This window comes from Capra hircus, chromosome 3, assembly GCF_001704415.2.
Source record: "Capra hircus breed San Clemente chromosome 3, ASM170441v1, whole genome shotgun sequence".
Lineage (NCBI taxonomy): Eukaryota > Metazoa > Chordata > Mammalia > Artiodactyla > Bovidae > Capra > Capra hircus.
This window is the reverse complement of record NC_030810.1, coordinates 43,259,684-43,281,865: the sequence shown is the minus strand read 5'-3', so window position 1 is coordinate 43,281,865 and position 22,182 is coordinate 43,259,684. Positions and strand designations below refer to the sequence as shown.

General features: G+C 43.4%; 1 protein-coding gene across 2 annotated transcripts in view; it reads left to right on the top strand.

Moving 5' to 3' along the window:
• Positions 1-17,527, top strand: part of GNG12 (G protein subunit gamma 12) — a 137,873-nt gene extending 120,346 nt beyond the window's left edge. For both annotated transcript variants that reach the window (XM_018045385.1, XM_018045391.1), the window contains exons 3-4: positions 11,404-11,516; positions 13,638-17,527. In XM_018045385.1, the coding sequence (XP_017900874.1) occupies positions 11,424-11,516; positions 13,638-13,763 (219 nt within the window). In that variant the 5' untranslated portion in view covers positions 11,404-11,423 and the 3' untranslated portion in view covers positions 13,764-17,527. The remainder of the gene's footprint in view (positions 1-11,403; positions 11,517-13,637) is intronic.

The following is a 22,182-nucleotide window of genomic DNA, read 5'->3' as shown; positions in this document are numbered from 1 at the left end:
GGTGCAAAGTGGCATTGCCCTCAGAATCTGGGCACCACTCAAGTGGACAACCCATGCAGGAGGCTAATGTTCACAGCCCCAGAAACTGGCCCTAATCAAGTGCATCGGAGTCCCAGGGACTCCACCCCAGCTCCTCAGAGCTGTGAAGGGAACCAAGCAGGTGGGTAACCTTTGGCTTGGAACAGGCAATATTTTGCAGGGTACACGTTGGAAGGAGCAGCAGGGTGTATCCCGTCTCTAGGAAAACAAACACGGGGTACACTGACACCCCGGGGTGATAGGTTCACACTGGCTGATGTTGTGTTGGTTGCTACATCATATGTCTTAGTCTAACCAGGTATTTATTGAGGCCCAATTTGAGAGAGGAACAGAGAGAGGCACAGAGAACTCACCTGCCTGGTAAAGGGTGTGGCTTTAAAGCAGAAAAGCTCTGGGTTCAAATCTGTTTCTACCACTTTCTAGCTGTCTGAGCTTCGAAGATCAGAAAGTACCTAACCTTCCTAAGCTTCCAACCTTATAGTTGCAGACAGTATTAAGTGAAGTATTATCTGTAGAGAATACTTGATATAGTAGCTGGCACATAGTAAGTGATGAATAAATGTACTTATTAGACTATTATTACTGAGCTAAACTTCCCACAGTTTAGTGGGAAGATAATCTCCATGCGCACAAAGTCAGTTACTTACCAATAAGCATTAAATAACATGCAGTTAAGCACTGAAGTCAATGGGGTTGCAGGCGCTTTTTGACAGTTTGATGATAGCTACAAATCCTCACTTAAGAAGAAAACATAGGTACACATACCAAATTTTATGTATAGCTTTAGGGACTTCATTCACAACTCTTCCTGTCTCCCCATCTCATTCATGGGCCATCCCTTAGGGGTCCTTGAGCCTCTGAGCTTCAAACATATATTAATAGCAGGAATCTATAAGGGGAATTAGTCACTGTAAGCAAAAGCAGTTAGGGAGCCCTTCCTGGAAGAGAGAGAAATGTGAAGTAGTCTAAAAGAAGAGAGGATTTAAATTGGCCAACAGACTTCCCTGGTGGTCCAGTGGTTAAGAGTACACCTTGCAATGCAGGGGAACGCTTGTTCAATCCCTGGTCGGGGAACTAAGATCCTACACGCTATGGAACAACTCAGCCCATGTGCAGCAGCTTAGAGAATCCCATTCACTGCAATGAAAGACCCTGCATGACCCAACAGAGATTCTGCATGTCACAACTAAGACCCGACACAGCCAAATAAAATAAATAAACGTTTTTAAAAGATAAAATAAACTGGCCAAGAGAAGCAGGCAGAAAACGTGGGTGGAGATTTCCAGATGGGACTTGAAAACACAGCCCACAAAGCCAGGGATAGGGTGACAGACCCCTGAGGCTAAAGCAGTAGAGAGCAGGAGAGGTTCTAGCTGGGCCTCTGGAATCACATTGCCTGAGCTCAGATCCCAGCCAGGCAGCTTGCTAGCTGTGTGGCACTAGGTACATACTTAACCTCTCTGTGGCTCAGCATCTTCATTTATAAAATGGGGATGAAAAGGCATAGTATTTCTCACAAGGCATTTGTGAGGATTCACTAGGATAATGTACTGCCAGTCATTGGCTTACAGGCTGCTGTCTGCCATACAGTAAGCTCTAGGCAGTAATAAGCTGCTTTTAGGATTAGAATTTTTATTATGGGATGGAAGTACTGGGGAGGATCTTGACTGCAAAGCTAAGCCCTTTGAACTCTTCCTAGGGGTACTGGGGAGTCCCTGGAACTTTCCTGAGCCAGAGAGACATAAGCTAAAAATGGTACTTTATCTGAGCATATCCTGGTGAGGATAGATTAGATTGGAGGCAAATAAGGAACATGAATGGTTACAAGACTGATGCAATAATCCTAAATTGAGGTGCTGGGGGCCAAAACTCAGGTAAAATAGAAACTGGAAAATGGGGAAAAGTTTAAATGAAAAATTTGTCAAAGTACAAATCAAGAGAATTTAGAAAGTGCCAGGATCTAAGTTTGCACTGATCAAACCCAGGTCTCCTGCATTGCAGGCAGATTCTTTACTGTCTGAGCCAGCAGGGAAGCCCTCTTAAAGGGTCTAACTTTGCACTGTCCAGTTAGACAGCCATTGTGACTGGTGAGCACTTAAAGTCCGGCTCAAATGAAGATGTGCTGTAAGTGCAAAACACACACTGAGTTTCAAAGATTTAGTACCAAAAAGAGTAAAATAGCTCAGTTTTTTAATATTAATTTGTTTTAATTTTGGTCATATTGGAATAAATTCATTTCACTTTCTTCTCTTTTTTTTCATGTGGCTACTAGAAAATTTAACCTTGCATGTGGCTTACATTTCTGTCAAACAAAGATCGGTTTTAGGAATTGAAAAGATGTCCTGTGGCCAGAACAATAGTGGTGCTGAGAAAGGGACCTGAGAAAGGTTGGGGCAGGTGGCAATGTTGTATTGGATCTTAGATGTGATGTGTTTGAAGCAACTGTGCAGCATTCGAGTGTAAATCAAAATAGGCTTTTATTTAGACATTGGAATTAAGGTAAAAGGTCAGGGTTGTATGCATGGGAAGCGTGTTGGTCTTAGCTAAAGTCCTTTAGGGTCACCATCTACGTCACTGAGGACCAGTGTGGGTCAGGCAGGTGCTGAGTAATTTACATATGTTCTCCCATTTGCTCCTGGTTCAACCCTATTGCTACTGCTACTGCTAAGTCACGTCAGTCATGTCCGACTCTGTGAGACCCCATAGACAGCAGCCCACCAGGCTCCTCCATCCCTGGGATTCTCCAGGCAAGAATACTGGAGTGGGTTGCCATTTCCTGCTCCAATGCATGAAAGTGGAAAGTGAAAAGGAAGTCGCTCAGTCTGTCTGACTCCTAGCGACCCCATGGACTGCAGCCTACCAGGCTCCTCCGTCCATGGGAGTTTCCAGGCAAGAGTACTGGAGTGGGGTGCCATTGCCTTCTCCTATTAGGTATGTACTATTATTATCCCTTCCCACTTTACAGATGAGGGAACTGAAGGCCAGAGAAGTAAAGCAGTTCTGGGTAGTAGTCCATGAGGAGACAGGATTCTAATTTATCTGAATATAAAGGCTCTTGCTGCAGCCCTCCAGGACTGAGTCCCTGAGAAAACCAAAGTCAGAAGAAGGAACAAGAGCTGCAGAAAGGAACAGCACTGGGCAGGCAAGAACAGGACAGCCTAGCATCACGGATGCCAGGGACAAGACACTTTCCAGAAGGAAGTAGTTGTTAGGAAAACAAATTTAGACTTGCGTTACAAAGAAGGATGTTAAGTACTAAGAACTATTTCAAACTGAGGGAGGGTTAATCCTGTAGGTTAAGGTCATGAGAAGGAGTTAGAATTTTCCAGGACTTGTTCAGACCTTTGAAAAGTTAAGCATAGGTAGGAAGTGGCATTCTTTTAAGCTGACTTGTTCTAAGACCCAGGCAGAAATAAATGTGAGTAGAACCCAGAGGTAGGACTCTGATAATCATCACTGGTGTTTCTCAGGAGGACCTATATCAGAGTTCTCTAGGAGGCCTATAAGCACAGATTCTTGGGTCCTGCCTCTGATATACTGGATTGGATTTTTTTTAGCAAGTGCCCCAGGTGTTCTGGATACACAGTGAAGTTAGGAACCAGCTGCTCAGGCTCTGCAGCTCTGTCCTCTGATTTATTACCCAGGACTGGCTCATTGGTGCATGGCTCTCTGCCAGCTTCACTGGGACACAGGAGGAGGATGGGAACCATCCTGTGTCTTTAGCAATAGTCCTACCTGAAATCTGGGGCAGTCCTCTTAAAATAAGAGCGACCAGTTCTTCTTCACTTTGATCTTCTCTCAAGGCCATTGAACTCCCCACTTCTACTATCATTGCTGTGGAGACCATCTAACTGAAGGGGCATCAGGCCCTGAACGGGAGGCCTTGTCTTCCTTGTCCAGTGCTTCTGGCTGATGCTTGGCCTTGCTTTCTCTCAGTTTCTTCCTGTGTCTTTCGATGTTCAGAGGCATGCAGTATAGAGTGGCAATGGAGAGGATGACATTGCAAGTCAGGTGGCCCTGAGTCCCAGCTCTGCTACGTAATTCAGTGTGATCTTTGGCAGGACTTTTTTCACCATCTGTGTTCGTCTATAAAACAGAAATGATAAGAGAATTTCTGAGAAGATTAAAGGAAATGATTCTTAGATTTTACTTACCTAGCACATATTTCAGTACTCAACAAGTAGTATTTGTTTTTTGAATTTTATCATGATGACAGTAACAGTAACACCATCATTATTCAAGCACAGGTGCCCTGAATGGCAGGTAAAATCAACTAATCAAATATACCAGACAAGGACTAAAAAGGGTTAACAAGTATAAAAACATCTGCTTTTAAAGGAAGAGTTCTGTTGAGGTCTTGAGAGAGACTATTCTTTCTTTTTCACTCTGCTTATTCTGAACCTACATATACTTCTCTTAGAAAGGAATATCGGGACTTCCCTGGCAGTCCAGGGGTGAAGACTCTGCCACACTTTCAATGCAGAGGTCACAGGTTCAATCCCTGGTCAGAGAACTAAGACCCCACATGCCCCACAGTGCAGTCAAAAAAATAGAAAGGAATATCACCATCACTTTGTTATCTCTTCTCATCCCAAAACATGTCTTCCACTGTTCCATGCAGGCCTTCCTCATCTCTTTGTCTTACTTTCCGTCCCCATAGGCCAATAACTTGTTATTTTCGCCCTTTGTTCTCAAAACTGAACAGGAGCAGGGCAGGACATGCAGGCAGCTGGTCACATGTTCAGCTACCCATGGCCTTCTTGCCTGCAAGCTCTGTTTGGGAAGAAGAATTCTGCCTTAGCTTTCCTTTTCAAGTCGTAGAATTTGGTGTGTTCAGCAACAATAGTATGAAAGTAGAAATCATAGCTAATCTTTGTAAACTATTTACAAATTACAAAACAATAGATTAACAGTTGTGAATTAGTTGGGATTTAGCAAACCAAAAGCACTCTTGGGGGTGTTAGCAGAATGAGCTTTAATATAGGGGATTGTGTGCTTGTGTAGTCAATGGAAGGAATGGAGACACAGGCTCTCAGTGGAGCCCCCCGAACAACTTCTAGATACCACCACAGAACTGGTGCCCAGGGGCCCTGCAGCATAATTAGCAGGCTGCTGCAGCCACACAGCTTCTTAGCACCATGCTACTAGTGACTGCACACTGGGGTGCCAAGAACCTCTGCCAAGAGCAGGTTGCCTACCACCTGGTTAGCCATCAGAAATAAGCCGAGCAGCAAGAAAGTGGCTTTCTCACTTCCACCTTCCAGATCCCTCTCGAATGCATGAAATCAGCAAAGCCTGCATCGTCCAGACCCTAGCTGCAAGAGCACCTGGGTATATTTGTTTGCTTGGGCTGCTAACACAAAGTGCCACAGGCTGAGGGGCTTAAACAACAGAAATTTAATTGCCTACAGTTCTGTAGGCTAGAAGTTTGCAGGTAAAGTGTTGGGGAGGGTTGGCCTCCTGAGACCTTTCTCTTTGGCTTGTAGGTGCCCACCTTCTCCCTGTGTCTTCACATGGCCATTCTGTCCCCTGCTGTGGCCAAATCCCCACTTCCTAGGAGGACCCCACCTAATGAGCTCATCTTAACTTGATTACCTCTTTAAGGACCCTATATCTAGATACAGTCACATTCTGAATTCTGGGGGAGTTAAGACTCCAGCCTATGAAACTTCTGGGGACATAGTTCAGCTGATGACACTGCAGTAGCACGGCTCAGCCGAAAGAGAGGGAACATGAGCCTGTGGGTGCTCAAAGCACTTCCCTTGGGCTGCAATCAGAGGATGCAGGTACTAGCTGCTCTCTATATTTACTAGACTCACATGCTTATCTGATGCCTTTGAGATAGAGAAGTATTATTATCCCCATTTTTCCCATGAGAAAGTTGAGGTTTAGAAAGGGTACTAGTGTCACATAGGGCACTAAAGGTAGGAGGGGTCGGGGGCAGGAGTGAACCCAAGTCCCCTAGCCTAATCCTCAAGCATACACTCGGAGCTGAGCATCCAAGGCAGAGTGTAAAGGCTGGGCTATAAGCTAAAGCAGAGGATCCGGCGTGTGTGCACCTACTAAGATTTAGCCCACTGTTAAAAGATTTTCTGACTTTTCTAGAGATTTTTCTTTTTAAAATGAAATATCTTTATTTTTCAAATGTTGACAGTTAAAACACATACACACATTGTTTCTCTCTGTATGTTTCTGTTTCATACACACACACACACACACGGGTTAACCCTGTATGGGGCCCAACCAAACACATCTGCAGTCTGGATTCAGCCTGTAGGCTCTGATAGAAAATAATAAGTGTTTATGAGAATAGAAAACCAGTTCTTAGGGGCTTGACTGTCCGCTCTCTGCATTCCTCCAAAGGCTCTGTCAGTAGATGTTACTGCCTGATTACTTTGAAACTCTTCTTTTGCTGAGTTTTTACCTTCGTTTCCCATTGGATGCATGGTTTCTGTCTTGTTATCAAGCTTGAGAGAGAACTGTTCTTTCTTTTTCACTCTGCTAATTCTGAGCCTACATATATACTTCTCTTGGAAAGGAATATCAGGATTTCCCCAGCGGTCCGGTGGTTAAGACTCTGCTGCGCAGAGGACGCGGGTTTAATCCCTGGTCAAGGAACCAAGATCCCACATGCCGTGCACTGCAAACAAACAAAATTTTTAAAAAGAAAGGACTATCACTATCACTTTGCTCTCTTCTTCTCCATCCCAAAGTGTGTCTTCTCTGTTCCTTGCAGGCTTTCCTCATCTCTCTGTCCCCTTGACACTTAAACACCCATGTGTGTTAGTGCTAGGTGCTCTGTGTGTCATCCCAACAAGCCTGTGAGATAGATTGCTTTAGCAGATGAGGTGCAGGAAGAAAGCTGGGGTAAGACATTAATAGCTGAAGGAGGGATAAGAGAGTAAGAGGAAGCCTGCTTTTTCTGTGTGTGTGTGTGTGTGTGTGTGTCTGTGTGTCTGTGTGTGTCTGTGCGTGTCTGTGTGTGTCTGTGTGTCTGTGTGTGTCTGTGTGTGTCTGTGTGTGTGTCTGTGTGTGTGTGTGCTCTTTTATTACAGCCACAAGGGGTGTGTTTGCTTAGAATGTTGGCTTCACTCCAATGATTCAATAACTGGCCAGGCCTTGATGACTTGTGATTCAGATTCTGGGGCTTGGTGGTGCCTTCCTGCCAGAGTGTGCTCTATGATACATTTGCCATCCCCACCCTTCTCTCCCTGCTTCAGGCCCCCCTAGACAAAGATTAAAATGCCCACATTTCTCTAATGTGACATCTTGTTCCTAGGAATTTCTAGGAAGCTGAGAATTCAGATGAATAATAGCATTCAAACCAATGCAGAGCATTTGAATGGCTAAATGCTACTTTGCTACTAATGCTGTGTTTATTCAAATCTCTCAGCCACATGTAAAACTGAAAACCAAGCTGCAGAAGCAAGAGCCAGGGTTTTATCCGACCTGTGGTTCTGCACAGCGCAGGCACAGGCCTGGGCCCTTCTGGGTAAGAGGGACCCCTGGGGACTCAGGATGTTCAGATACTAACCTCAGTCCTTGCCTAGTAGCCGCAGCAAGAATATTCTCACTTTGCTCATGGATGTGACAGGGGAGACCTGTCTTCCAGAGCACAAGACAGACAAACAGATGCCTTCTGCACCAGAAAGAGTGTTGCACAAATGTGAAGGCATCAGCAAGGCCACAACTCCCGGTCATGGGGTGTCAAGGTCACCCTTGATTGGAACCACATCGTGGACTGTTCAGTGATGCCCTGAGTGTTTGTGAATCTAATTAATTGGAATTGCATCCTTTCATGATACAGCAGTAGGAAGTGTGACTTCGAGGATACAGAAGCTTACAAGCTGGTTCAAGGCCCTGAGCTGGATGAACTGGGAGCACGTTTTTCTAATTTTAGTTGCCTCATCTATAAAACAAGGATGAAAAAGTAACACACCTTTCAGGCTGAGAGTGAGGCTTCATGGATGAATGTAGATGAAAGTACATGTACGCTCTGAGGTTCCTTACGAATATCAGGTGTTATTTGTCTTGGAAGCTATTCTTGGAATAAGAATAAAGCAAGTTTTTTTTTTTAATCGAAATAGTAGCACAAACAGCCAGACATCCATGCCGTTGAGGGAAGACCAAAGAAACCCTCTGAGGGTGCAGAGACACTCAGAGATGTTTGTGTCCCAGTCTGTCCGTCTGGTGCTGCCCCAGCCCAGCTGTTGAGGCAATGCAGAGCAGCTGCAAAAGGAGAGGAAGTCCTCGGGAGACCTCCGGCTCCTGTAAACACCGCCCACCAGCCCGACGTCAAGCAGCCCGTGCAACCTTGCTCTCAGACAGGCAGTTCAGCCGCCCGAGTTCCTTAAAGAGGCTCCTCGGGTTAAAACAATATAATTTTGATTTGACTTCTCCATTGGAAGCATGTTATCATAAGAGATGATGTACTTTTCCAGTGGCCCAGTGAACAAGTTTTTCTAGAAGTTTTTCTGGAATAGAAGGGAACAGGCAGCCATCTGAGGGATGGGAAGAAGGCTCTCTGTGAAGGAGCCAGTGAGAACACAGAGGTCAGAAGTGGGGAGGGCTGTCAGGGCCCCAAGCTGGCAAGCAGGAACTGTGAACCGCTGGCTCTTTTTCATCCTGTAATACAGTCAGGAAGTTAAGTCCTCTGCGTACCAGATGCAAAGTTTCTCACCAATTTTAGGAGGACCTACCCAAGCATTTTATAAATAAAGCCTGACTGTGGATGATTTGCTTATGGCCATGTGGGTGGGAGCCACGGCTGACCCAGTCCTGATACGTGTGTGAAATGTTCCACAGTTACAGGAAAACTTGCTCAGGCCTTGGAAACTCTATGCCCTGGAGGTTGAGACGAAGAAGAGAATGCTTGGTGTTATTTTCCTGTGAAGGGAACATTAAGAAAGTCCTGAGGGTGCAGCCTGGAAACCACAGACTGCTCAGAAAGGGTGTCGTATTTGCATTCTGGAGGCTGGGGACCAGTCCTCTGAACCAGCGCCAGCTGGGAGGGGAGCCCAGCTTAACGTGCTCCAGGGAACAAAACCAGTGTGGTTTTGAATCTGGGCACTTAGACTGTTCACAGAGGGGCTGCCTGCTGCCTTAGACCCGTCAAAGGTTCTATTAACAAGTGCTTGCTGGGAGCACGGAAGGGGCTGGGTCAGGCCGCTAGGTATGAGCAGGGTCACCAGGAGGAGACCCCTGGCCTCTCCCTTGGGTGTGGCAGGATGACTGAGGAATCTGGGGAAGAGGCAGCTCATCGGGAAGTGTGTTGTAACCCAGTCGCCCAAGGCAAGGCCACCATGTCCAGCCATGTGACGGCTGCTCCCAGTTTCCTGCGTGGCTTGGGCTCCCTTGTGCTAGAGGAATCCTCAGATGGCTGTCTCTAGCCATTCCATTCTGCCATGACACCCGAGTGCCACAGAACTGCTTTAGGGCCAATGCCCACCCACACTGGTCATTCAATATCCTAGAGGCCTATTGACCAGGGTGGGGCACAGATAGGTACATAGGAGATTCCCATTACTTGTGCTGGGTGGGACCCCTGAGGATAAATACAGTAGCAGCTACTGTGTGTGGAGTGCTTTGGTCCTTTGCTAAACACTACATGTGCACCAGTGAATTGAATCTTCAAAAATCACAGTATCCCTATATCACAAATGACAAAACACAAGCTCAGAGAAGTTGGGTAACCCGCCTAGTTTCACCCAGCTAGTAACTGGAAGGCAGGCTCCAAACCAGGGGCATGAAGCTTGCTGGTTAGGATTTGAAAGTTCTGCAGGCAGTTAAAAGCACAGCTGTATTTTGGCATTTGACCCAAAGCTGCCTCTCAAGCCCTACCCAAGTCCTTGAACTTGGCCACCCGGAGCATTCTGAGTGCAGTAGATCTCTGGTGGATGCCGCTGGAGCTGCGGGTGTTTGTTTTCTGCAGCCTTGTGTGGTGTGAGCCTTTACAGCAGATACGCTTTGTACACTTGCAGCCCCTCCAGAAGGCTGAGTCAGCCTGGGTTTGCTGCCGGCGCCAGACTTTGCTGAGCCCCGTGCATAGCATGCGGAGACACACCTACTGTCCACCTGCTCTGAGTCATAAAACTGCCACACTGCTGCCAGACCTGCGAGCTCTGCGATCTCTTCCGGTGCCACCGCACCGAGAGAGGTCCTGGCCATATATGGCAGGGACACCGGGCAGTGCCTTTCCCTAGCCTGCCCTCCTGTTGGACTCTGCCGTGGGACAACTAGACAGGTCGAAGCTCAAGGTCCAGGAGTTTCCTCTGCTTTGCACCAGGTGGCTGGGGAGATAGAAACAGAGGGCAGCCTAAAAGCCACGGGCTCAGACCCGAGAAGAGAGTCAGCCCAGGAACATGCAGTGGAAGTGTGGGGTTACCCTGGCCACCAGGATGAAGCCAGGGAGATCAGAGTGGGGGTGGGGGGGGGCCACGGGGAGAGGGCGGCGAGGGAGGGGACTGATGAAGTTCCATTAAATATTTCAGGCTTGAGGCTGTATACCATTTGACTTAGGTTTATCATTGAGAGTCTTTCATCTGAAAGATTTCTACTTTTTTCCTGAATAAGGGGTTCCTTATCTGCCTAACATTCTCCAAACAATTGCAAATCTTGATATCTCCTAAAAATGCACCCTTTGTGTACAGTTTTCCAGAAGCACTCTCATTTGCCATTTTTCTGCTGCCAGGACTCACATCAGTGTAACAGTTGGGTAAGAGAGCCAAAACAAAATGAAATCTAAACCTTATATTAAGGTACATGGCAGTAATTATGTTAACCTGCACATGGGATGTGGCCCATGTGTGCTGGAGGCCTTGAAATTACCATAGATGTTTTTGTGTGTGTTTCCCTTAGAAAATCCTAAGAAAGGCTATTTTATGCTCTATATAGGGCACCAGGATTAAACTACTAGTACTGGATTTTTGACACAGCAGTAAAGAACCACCTGCCAATACAGGAGACACAGGAGATGCAGGTTAGATCCCTGGGTCAGGAAGATCCCCTGGAGAAGGAAATGGTAACCCATTCCAGTATTCTTGCTTTGAAAATTACATGGACAGAGAAGCCTGGCAAGCTACAGTCCATGAAGTCGCCAAGAGTGAGACACAACTGAGCAACTAAGCACACACATACTGGGTTTCTGCAGAGGCAAGATTCACGAAAGTGCTCAGAAGCATTACCAGTTTAAACACCGAGGCTACCACTCCCATTTCCGAGGGACTTTGTGGTGACTGCCTCCAAGAAGCTATGGTGACCGGAAATGCATCCTTTCCCCCTCAAGTAACACAAAGCATACAAATGTCCAAACAACTTAAAGATGACTGCTCTTCACCTTTTTAAAAAAGTTCTCTTAAATTTCAGGTGAAAACCATTAACTGAAGATGTCGAGCAAGACAGCCAGTACCAACAATATTGCCCAGGCACGGAGGACTGTGCAGCAGTTGAGAATGGAAGCTTCCATCGAGAGAATAAAGGTAAGAGTCTCGAGTGGGCCAGACGTGTTCCTCACCATCTCCCTCTGCTCTCCTGAGGCCAGGCCATATTTCTGAGACGATAATGCCATATAATTCAGCCAGGTGCCATGATTTCCTCTGAGCAAGCTGAGAGTTTCCAAATGTTAACTTTCTTTTCTACATAGCATGGGCAAGCTAAAGTGTCTGAAGTGAGCATGTCTGTTTGAACAGAAAACCTAAAACCAATGACAGGATTTCCTGAGGACTTGCTTTCCCTGGGCTCACACGGCCAAGCCTTCTGGCACTGTTTTCTGCCTGGGGACAGGGGTTCCAGGTGGACTTTATATAAACACCCTCGTCAGCCCTCTGGAATGTATGAAGTGTTCTGAAGTTATCACTGCAGCCGAGGGAGCCTTGCATAACAAGTCAACGGTCGGGTGTCCTTTTGAGGAGAAGGCACTTTTTCAGTGTGTGTGAACTTTGATGACCACAGTCTGCATCCAGGGCAAATAGTGCCAGCCTTACTTGAGACCTGGAGGAAACCAGAAGGCATCTGATGGGTCACCTGACTTAAAAGTCATTTCCCCAAAAATCTCCAGAGAGGGCTAAGCAGTGAGTGCCTTGGAATGTTGTGAGTAATGCTGTTTCCTAGATACTGAAGCAGTCACCTGATAAATTCCTCTGGGCCTGGAGATAGTCACCTGTCTTCAAAACAGGAGGCTGCCTGTCCTGTATTTGCCAGGGCTCAGCTGGCCTGTGCCCCTGGCCTGAGGACACTGATCTGATGATTCTAATGGGTCTCCTACCCAGACCCCGAAAAAGGCATGGTATTTCCATTTTTAACTCATGCCAAAGTAAGGTGCTACATCTTTCCATGCTGGTTTTGTCCCTCTTTTTATTTCCCCAAGCCCAGTCTTTAATGGTAAATCTTGACACTCTACCAAAATATGGCTCTGTTCTTCCTGAGATTTGGCTCTGAGCCCGTATTTCAGTGCTTTAACTCTGTTCTGCTCTGCATTCTAATTTATTTTTTCTTTAATTGGGTAGAAGCTAAGATACAGCCTTCCTTTGACTCAGACGTTTTTCTTTTTTCCCTCCTCCCAACATTTTGAGAAATTTTAAACCTACGGAAGAGTTGTAACAATAGACACCCATATACTCTTTACCAAGATTCACCAAGTAGCATTTTACCATATTTGTTTTCTGTCTCTGCACACGTACAAAACTGACGTAATTTTTTCCTGAAATTTCTTGAAAGTTATTTGCAGACCTCATGACTCTTCACCCCTAATACTTCACCATTTGTCTCCTAAGCACAAGGGCATGTTCCTCTACATAACCACAGTACAATTGTTACACTCAGGATCAGCTGCTGATATCTAACACACAGTCTGGTTTTGAAGATTCCAGGCCCCTCACTGCAAATGAGATTGTTTGCTGATGATCAAATTCGGGCTAAAGGTTTTGGCAGGAATACTAGCTGGCTGGTGGCATGTCTTCTGCCCTCAGCCTAAGAGACAGCTGATGTCAGTTTGATCACTTGGTTGAGGAAGGGCTTATCTGCCAGATTTCTGCATTTGGAAGTAACTTTCCCCTCTCTATGTAACAGGTAACCTAGGACTGATACTTCAAGACTCTGGTTATCTTGTTCTCCAACAGCCTTCCACCCAGTGGGTTAGCATGCAAATACCTTTCGAGTTTGTAAATATTCTCCTTTAAAAAAAAATTTTTTTTATTTAAACAGTTGATTTAGAGTGTTGTACCAACCTCTGCTGTACAGCAAAGTGACTTAGTTATAAACTTATACATTCTTTTTTATGTATATATTCTTTGCCATTATGGTTTATCACAGGATATTGAATATAGTTCCCTGTGCTATATACACTAGGACCTCATTGTTGCTCCATTCTAAATGCAATAGTTTGTATCTACCAACCCTGAACTCTTAGTTCATTCCTCTACAAGTCTGTTCTCTATCGATAAATCTGTTTTGTAGATAGACTCATTTGTGCCGTAATATAGATTCCACATATAAGTGATAGCATGTGGTATTTGTCTCTTTCTGACTTATTTCACTTAGTATGATCATCTCTAGTTGCACCCTGTAAATATTTTGTTTCCTTGGGTTTGTCTACACACCAGGTTTCAAAGGCGTCAGCAGACCTCATGTCCTACTGTGAGGAACATGCCAGGAATGACCCTCTGCTGATGGGGATACCAACTTCAGAAAACCCCTTCAAGGATAAGAAGACCTGCACCATCTTATAGAGAAGTAGCGAAGTGGATCCTCCCCTCTTCTCAACAAAGCAAATGATGAGCAGCTCCTTGAAAAGATTTACCTTCAGCTTATTTGGTAACCACTGCTAATAACGAAAATGCTCTTAACTTGGAATTATGGACTCTGAAGTCTTTACCTTCCAGGTTTTTCTTTCTCTAAAATGCCTTTTACTGAATTAATCCAGAATAATAATCTTGTTTTCCATTTGTTAACTACGGTGTCCTATTAGTTACTGCTGAAGGAAAGTTGGTCTGGCCTTTAAAAAGAAAACAAATACATCAGTGATCCAGTTAAAACCTAAATTACCTAAGCAGTCGTCTAGATTAAAATGCCAAGGATAACTGGTCCTAAAATTTTTGTCGTAGTCTATTCTTAATAGAGTTGTGCCAATCTGTACAGTATATGTGGGTGAGAAATGTTTTGTGTATATATATGTGTGTGTTTGTATATACACATCTCAAAGCTTATTTCCCAATTAAAATGTCTCTCCCTCCATACTATCAGTTCAACTCCAGAAGTTATACCTTTATCTCAAGCTGTGTGTAGGTAGAATTAAACTCTTTTCTTGTAGTTATTGTACAAAAAGAACACTCTACAGCCTATATTCATCGTAGTTGAGTAATGAAGTCATCTCTCTCCTCTTAAAACCGTGCTGACCTGCCAATCAAAAATTTTAAACTGAACTGAAAGCCCTTTTATAATACGAGCATTCTTTCACCCAGGGATTTCAGGTTTCAGCGATCCCGAATCTATCTAGGAAAGGGGAGGCAGCCCTTGGGGGCACCCTGGGCAGCTGTGCCGCAGGGCTCATGGTCTCTGATTGGAGGTAGACCCCTGAAATTCCTACTCTAACGATGGGAACTAGAGAGAGCAGCCGTGCGCCCGGGCCAGAGCAGAGCAGGAATGCGTGAAAACCAGCTGCTCTTCGTGGCCTAACTTTGTGATTTAGCTCGCTTTCTCTGCCTTCCCTCTTATCTTTCCTCTGCAGCCAGATCATGTCTTCAGAGTTAATGTCCACCTCCCCAGCCCCAAGTGGGTAGATCATGGTGGGAAAGAAGTATACAAAGAATGTAAAGGTATCGGGCACGTAAGCTCTTTTCAAGTATCTGCAGCACCTGCATCATCCCTACCTGGGCCTCACACCATCAGAGGGGCTTGTTTCACTACTTGGGCTCACAGTTCCTTGATTTTCCTCTGGGCCTGGATATTACTGCCACACACACCCAGAATGGCTAGTGGGGATCCCCAAAGAAGGTTGTCTCCTGTGGCAGAGGGCATATTGTTCACTAAGAGGAGGAGAGGGTATTTCTAAACATTTATTTATGGGCCCAAACCATGCACCAGACCTTTGCTATTTTAATTCAGCTTCCATTCATTAAACATTACTAATGAAAAGTTAAAAGTATTCTCAGAAAGGATTCAACCCTGAGAAGGAATTATTTACAATGGTTTTCCCTAGTTCTGTACAGTCTTGCCCTGCAGTGCAAGCCCGTTTTTAAATCTAACACCTGAGCTTTGAGTATTATGTTAATTGTGGGTGAACAAATACAGTGCTGTTTTCAGACTGCTCAGATCTATTCCGTATTTCTGCAAGTCGCCTATCCAGCATTGTGAACTGCCCTCCCTCTTCCAGGATCATGTGGAAATCATGCCACTGCCCTTACCTTCTTGTCATCCACACTTGGTTCTGCAAAGGGCCCAGTTTCCAAGGGTGTTATAGGCACCTGTTGGTGGAGAAAGGTTTTTCCTTTCAAAAGGTGAAATTTGAAATATACACTAAGACAACTTTACATGTACTGCATCACTTAATGAGACATTCCTTTCTTTTTAATAAGTGTATTTTTCTACTGATAGTTTCAGAACACTAATCTTATTTTCACTCTGATTTTTACCATGTTTCTTTGAATATTTATAATGTAGCTTGTTACAAAATATTTTCATGAAATTACTTTTATTATACTGTTATATACACATTTTTGGTAGGAAGCATAGTTTATTCTTTAGTACTAAAACATGTTCTTTTCCCTATTAGAAAACAAGTATGGTTTGCTATATATTTGTTAATATGCTTGTAGTGGTAAGGAATGGACTTGAGGTCCCGGGAGATTTTTTTTATTTTTGCTAGCCAGATATCGTAAAGGCTACAAGTATGAACATCGTATAACTTCCTAACCAGGTGTAGGGCATGTTTAAGAAAAGTGATATCAAGTCCTTTGATGCTGGACCCAAGGGGGAAAAAATTGTAGCTAAGTGTTGATTTACTTTTTATGAGACGTCTATGTGAGAAAAATATAATATATGTATACATATATTTGATATGCAGAAGTCACTTTTATTTATCAGGCTTTATTCTACTAGTAAAGCCACAGTTTAACTATTAGACAGCAGCTGGTTTATAATGATGGACAAATGCCCAATATGTGTTATTATTTCCAAACTACCACTATAATGACACAATCACTCATGTACATGCAACTTCCTGGCTTCATATCTATGAGGCTATTTAAATATGTTCACTATACTTTGTCTTTAATTCTGCTTCTATTAACAATGATCTCTTTTTCCACTGATTCTTCTTTAGTTCATCATTAATCTGTCCAATTGACACCTCAGGACCATGGCAAGAATTTCATGACTCCAAAGTATTTTACAAATACACACTTTTTTTTAAAACAGAGAGAAACACTTTCTATACCATGTGGTTCACAAGCTGTAGGTTTTTTCTAAAAAGAATCAGGTTTTTACATTTCCTTATTATTAAAATGAAAAGTGCCATACTAACCCCTTAAAGCAAAGACCTAATTTGCTTTCTCTCTATTGGGACTATTTTTGTACTTTACTAATCTTTCAACTATCCAAAAAAAAAAAAAATTATACCAATGATTTAGTAATTTTGAGGCATAAAGTTAGTTTAGGTAGTGGAAGATGTGCCAAACTTTCCCTCCATATGCCTTTGTCTCAATTTACAACTAAGATAGTGTCATCTGAGTGATTACACTGAATTTTAAGAGTTATATAGGCCTAAGAAGTGAATCACAGTACATGTCGGTCCTTTCTCAATAAATGTAATACCAGAGTGTGTTATGACTGTATTGACTTTTATGGTAGATCTGTTAATAGAAAAAAAAAAATACATTGAATTAAGTAAAGTTATCTGTATGTTAAAATAGAGCACTTACCTAGAGCTGGGTGTCCTGGATCGCTGTCTAGCCAATCCTGTGCTCCTGTGTTGTGTGACTTTGGACAAGGCACTCCATCTCTCTGAGCCTCCATTTCACCATCTGTAAAATAAGGGGCTTGAAGTAGCTGATGGCTGATACCCTCTTGTTCCGTCCAGTGGCCTACCCCTCTACTGGTCCTGCCAACATGTTGGTGCTATACGCTGCTTCAAATATAAAATCGGTTTGTCTATTGTGTGTGCTCATTTAATAGCTTATGAAAGGCCTTTTTGTTATATGGCTTTTTTTTTCTAGTTTTATGAACTTGATTACTGTAATAAAGTCTTGTTTGTAGCCATGTAACTATAAACATAGTCTCTTGATGTCTCAGTAAATTTGCATTTGATATATTAGTTGATGGGACTGTTGTTTTAGGACATTCTTTGACTACTTATCTGTCCAGCATCTTATTAACCTATATATTGTGATCGTTGTTTGGAAATCTGTTCTCTGGAAGGAATAAAAGCATTTACTTCACAGCTAATGTGTTTGCAGATTTGAAAAACAGTTTCATTAAAGCACCATTGCTCTCTTTACTGGGTCTGGCTCATTGAATCTTCCTACCCATATTTTGCTCAATAAACTAACAGAAGACCAGTTCTCCTGCCTTTTTCCTGCTCTCATTCAGTTAACATTTTCTGAGTACCTGTTAAGAGCCAGGTATGGAACAAAAGCTCTGATTATACTCAAATGAATAAGGCTTATGCTAGCCTGTGAAAAGCTCACAGTGTAGAACAAAAGATGGGAATGACTTGTATATAAACTAATAATACCATGGTCAATGTGCCTGAACTCAGGGGAACGCAGCGCTGTGAGAGTCCAGAGGAAGGAGGGCTGCCTCTACCACAGCAAAGTCTTGACAAGGCTTCCAAGGGAGGTGGTGTTTGAGCTAGGTCTTGAAAGATAAAGAAACCCTGCAGTCATGGGAGGGAATTGCAAGAGGAGGAGAAAAGTGAGCTCAAAGGTAGTGTGCAGAGCATCTCCCATACCCCCTTACCCACCCAGCAACAGGAAGAGGGTGGAAGTTGTTAAGAAGGAGTAGTGTAATGATTCACTGTGTGGAAGGCTGTTTCCCATCCTGAGACCTGGCAATGACCATGGAAACAGATAACAAATGGAAAGGTCATCAGACTTGATGACTCACACTCACCAAGTGTTTGCTGAAGGTATCCCTGCCTCCTGCCCAGTCCCTTCCTCCAGGGCTGGGATTCCCTCAGAGATGAAGGGAGGGATGACACCATCCAGAAAGCCGCTGGAAGGAAGAAGGCAGCCAACAAGGTTTTGGGCTGGGCAAGCCACAGAGATGTTCCCTGCTTCAGAAAACCAGCACTCACATACTCTCAAAGAGTCAGGGCAGAGATAGCCACTCAACCCTTTCTAGGAAAAGACTGAAGCATTTAGATACTGCAGTCATGAAAAATAGGCAGCAACTGACCAGCACTTTCATGGTTGAAACCAAATTACCAGAAGTTGCTGTGACTTGCAATCACAGATGATTGTATTAGGAGGTGGTAAATGGGATTTGGGTAGGGCTTCCCTGATGACTCAGCAGGTAGAAACCACCTGCAATGCAGGAGACACAGGTTCAATCCCTGGGTCAGGAAGATGCCCTGGAGGAGGGAACAGCAGCTCACTCTAGTATTTTTGCCTGGGTAACCCCATGGACAGAGGAGCCTGGCAGGCTACAGTACATGGGGTTGCAAGAGTTGGACATGACTGAGCAACTAAGAACACAACATGCATAGGGGAGAGAGGATGAAGTTGAAGTGAGAAGACTAAGTAAATATGGCAGATGAAATGGTCCATGATCTAAATGGCACAAACAAAGAAGTCCAGCCTGGTGGTAATGGGGGAGTTAAATGTGGAGATGCAGGCCATCTCCTAGCTCTCCTGGGCATGGGCTGTGGTCAGCTTCTCATTGGCAAGGGTCTGTTACATACATACGTGGACACTCACCATAAGCCTTCATACTTGGAGCTAGGGTATTTCTGCCTCCTTTTCTATGTCTACATTTACAAACTTTGAGCTTACGACTCTTGACTGTGCAGAACCTACCCAACCATAAGCTCTAGCCACTGTTGCATAACCTGGCATGAGTATTGCCTTTAGCTTGATTTCAGAGCCTGGCCCTGCTTGCTTCTCAACCCCTTAGCGCTGTGAGCAACAAATAACCTTTGCCTTCAGACACTGCCACAATTACTGTTCCCTTATCTGAGTCAATCACATCTATTAAAGGCCCTTTAGCTATAAGCCAGCCCTGGGCAAACACAGACAGTTGGTCTCAGGAACCCACACCTCAGCTACTAATTTTTTAAGAAACCAATAATTTCTCTGCACTGGAAGAAAATGTCATCCAAATAAGTTCATCCTGAAATGCTATATGACTATGTATTAGTCTGAAGACTACTGGCACGGTAAAATAAAACTATGGAGAGAGAAATGCTTAACACAAAGGAGCAAAAGTTCACCATAAAGTTTTAAGTATATTGAGAATTTTACATATGAAGCATTTTTATACCCTATGAATCCTCCTGGAGAATCTATTCAATTATGAAAGCAAATAATTGTAATGGCTGAGCTATATAATGGTAAGGTCTTGAGCTTGGAAATTAAATCTGCAGCAGAGATACATAGGTATAAATTGCTATTTCTAGTCTCTAGATCCAATCATACACCCATCTTTACATACACACACACACACCACACACACACACACACCACACATACATGGCTTAATGACAGAAGTGGGAGCTCCAGCCACAAAAAGACCTATAATCTGGTCCTCACATAGAGCAACCAAGTGTCACCACAAGCACCCTGTGGATCTGTAAACTGACATGAAGTGAGGGTGGGGGCGGGCAGGCCTAAAGCAGTCACTCACTGAACAAGTTGTGATATAAAGTTTCCTCTTAAAACAGACAAATAAAAAGCCAATTTACATTTTCAAAAATGTGGGTGTATAATAGCACAGCTTGTACTTGGATATGGCAAAAATGGTTAAGAAGCCTTGTGGTATATCAGAAGGCAAGCATCCCTTTGAAGAACTGTGCTCCAAGAATCATCCACATGCAGTAGATCCTTCCTCCTTTTAACCTTGAGACATTTCCCCAAGGCCAGTGCGTTAGAGTCACTTTGTTCTAGATAAACCATTATAGCTCTGATATCTAAGAAGTACATATCAATATAGCTCATACAACATCTATTAGTATTTACAGAACTTTGTGTGAGGCACTGGGGAAAGGAGGGACCCAACATTGACACAGGCTGGGCACTCCGTATCCTCCCATTTAAGCCTCACAACAACTCTCAAAAGAAAAGTAGACTTTAACTCTGTCCTACAGATGAGGAACTGAGGCTCAGAGAAGTCAGATTATGCAGGGTCCTACAGCTAAGAAGTGCAGACTCTAATTCCACGCACCTAGCTCAGCTGGATTCTACAACCCATGGTCTCTGTCTTCATATTTGTAAAATGGTTTGAATGGGGTGAAGAGGGGAGAAAAAGTAACTTTGGGAAATTTGAAACTCATTAAGTGAGAAATAGAACTACCATATGATCCAGCGATTCTACTCCCGGACATACATTCAAAAAAAAAAAAAAAAAAAGACTAATTTGAAAAGATACATGCCACCGATGTTCATAGCAGCATTATTTATAATTCTATGATGTGGAAGCAACCTGTGTCTGTTAACAGGTAAATGGATAAAGAAGATGTGGTATATAAGTATATTCAATGAACTACTACTCAAGGATAAAAATGAATGAAATTTTCCCATTTGTAACAACACAGGTGGATCCAGAGTCAGACAGAGAAAAATACTGTATGATGTCACTTATATGAGGAGTCTAAAACAAGTGAATATAACAAAAATGAAAGAGACTTACAGAGAACAAACTAGTGGTTACCAGAGGGGGGCAGGTTGGGGGGTATAATATAGGAGTAGAGGATTAAGAGGTACAAGCCATTATGTATTATGTAAATAAGCTACAAGGATATATTGTACAGCGTAGGGAATAGTCAGTATTTTATAACAACTAGAAATGGAATATAACCCTGAAAATTGTAACTCACTATGTTGTATACCTGACACATAATACTGTACATCAAGTCGGTAACAAAAAAATTTTTTAATAAATTAAGTAAGGTAAAGTGAGTAAATTAGTTCCTCAGCAATCAAGAATGTAATGCATTTCTATGTAGTCCTTTAAAAACATCAGTAGCTTTCTATTGATATGGAAAGGTGTCCATGACATGTAGATGTCATTAAAGGAAACAAATTTGGGGGAAAAAAGAATGTAATGTATTGGACTTTAAATAATAAACAACACTAGACTCCAGATACTTAATATGGCCAGGTATAGCTTTCAGAAATTTTGCATCTCAATTCATTTGATTCTCACTATAAGCCCATGAGGTCACTACTGTTATTAACCCTACTTTACACATGAGGTAATGGAAGTTCAGAGAGATCCAAAAGTGCATTTGATATGCTTTTTTAGGGCTTCCCAGGTGACTCAGTGGCAAAGAATCCATCTGCCAGTGCAGGAGATACAGGTTGGATCCCTGGGGAAAGAACCCCTATAGGAGGAAATGGCAACCTGAAAAATCCCATGGAGAGAAGAGCCTGGTGGGCTACAGTCTATAGGGATGCAAAGAGTTGGACACGACTGAGCATGCATTCATGTTTTTAAAAAACTGCAATTTTTCTTGAGTTGTCAGTATGAGGTAAGAGAAAGAACAGGTCTTGGAAGCAGAAAACGTGGGGCTGTAGTTGGAGTGCCACTAACTTGCTGTGTAACCTTATGAGTTTTGTGATTTCTGGTCCTGTTTCCAGAAAAAAAAGAAAACGGATTATCTAAGAAGGATTCAGGCTAAGTAATTGTTAACTGTTCTTTTAGTCTTAAATTGTATACAAATTTGGAGGAGGAAAGCAATTCATTTTGGATCACCTTTTTTTACCATCTTCACCCTCAGTCATCTCACATTTTGCTTCTTGAATTGAAAACCAGGAGGGAAAGAGCCAAAGTCTAGAGTATGGGGTCACTGAAGGGAATGTGGGTTTGCTGTGTATAATTATAGATATTTAAAAGATATTTAAAGGATCACTTCCCGATACTTCAGCTACTGACTCATCATCAGGCCTGGAAAGAATTTTTAAGGAAAAATGAATTGTAGAAAGGTATTTTGTATAT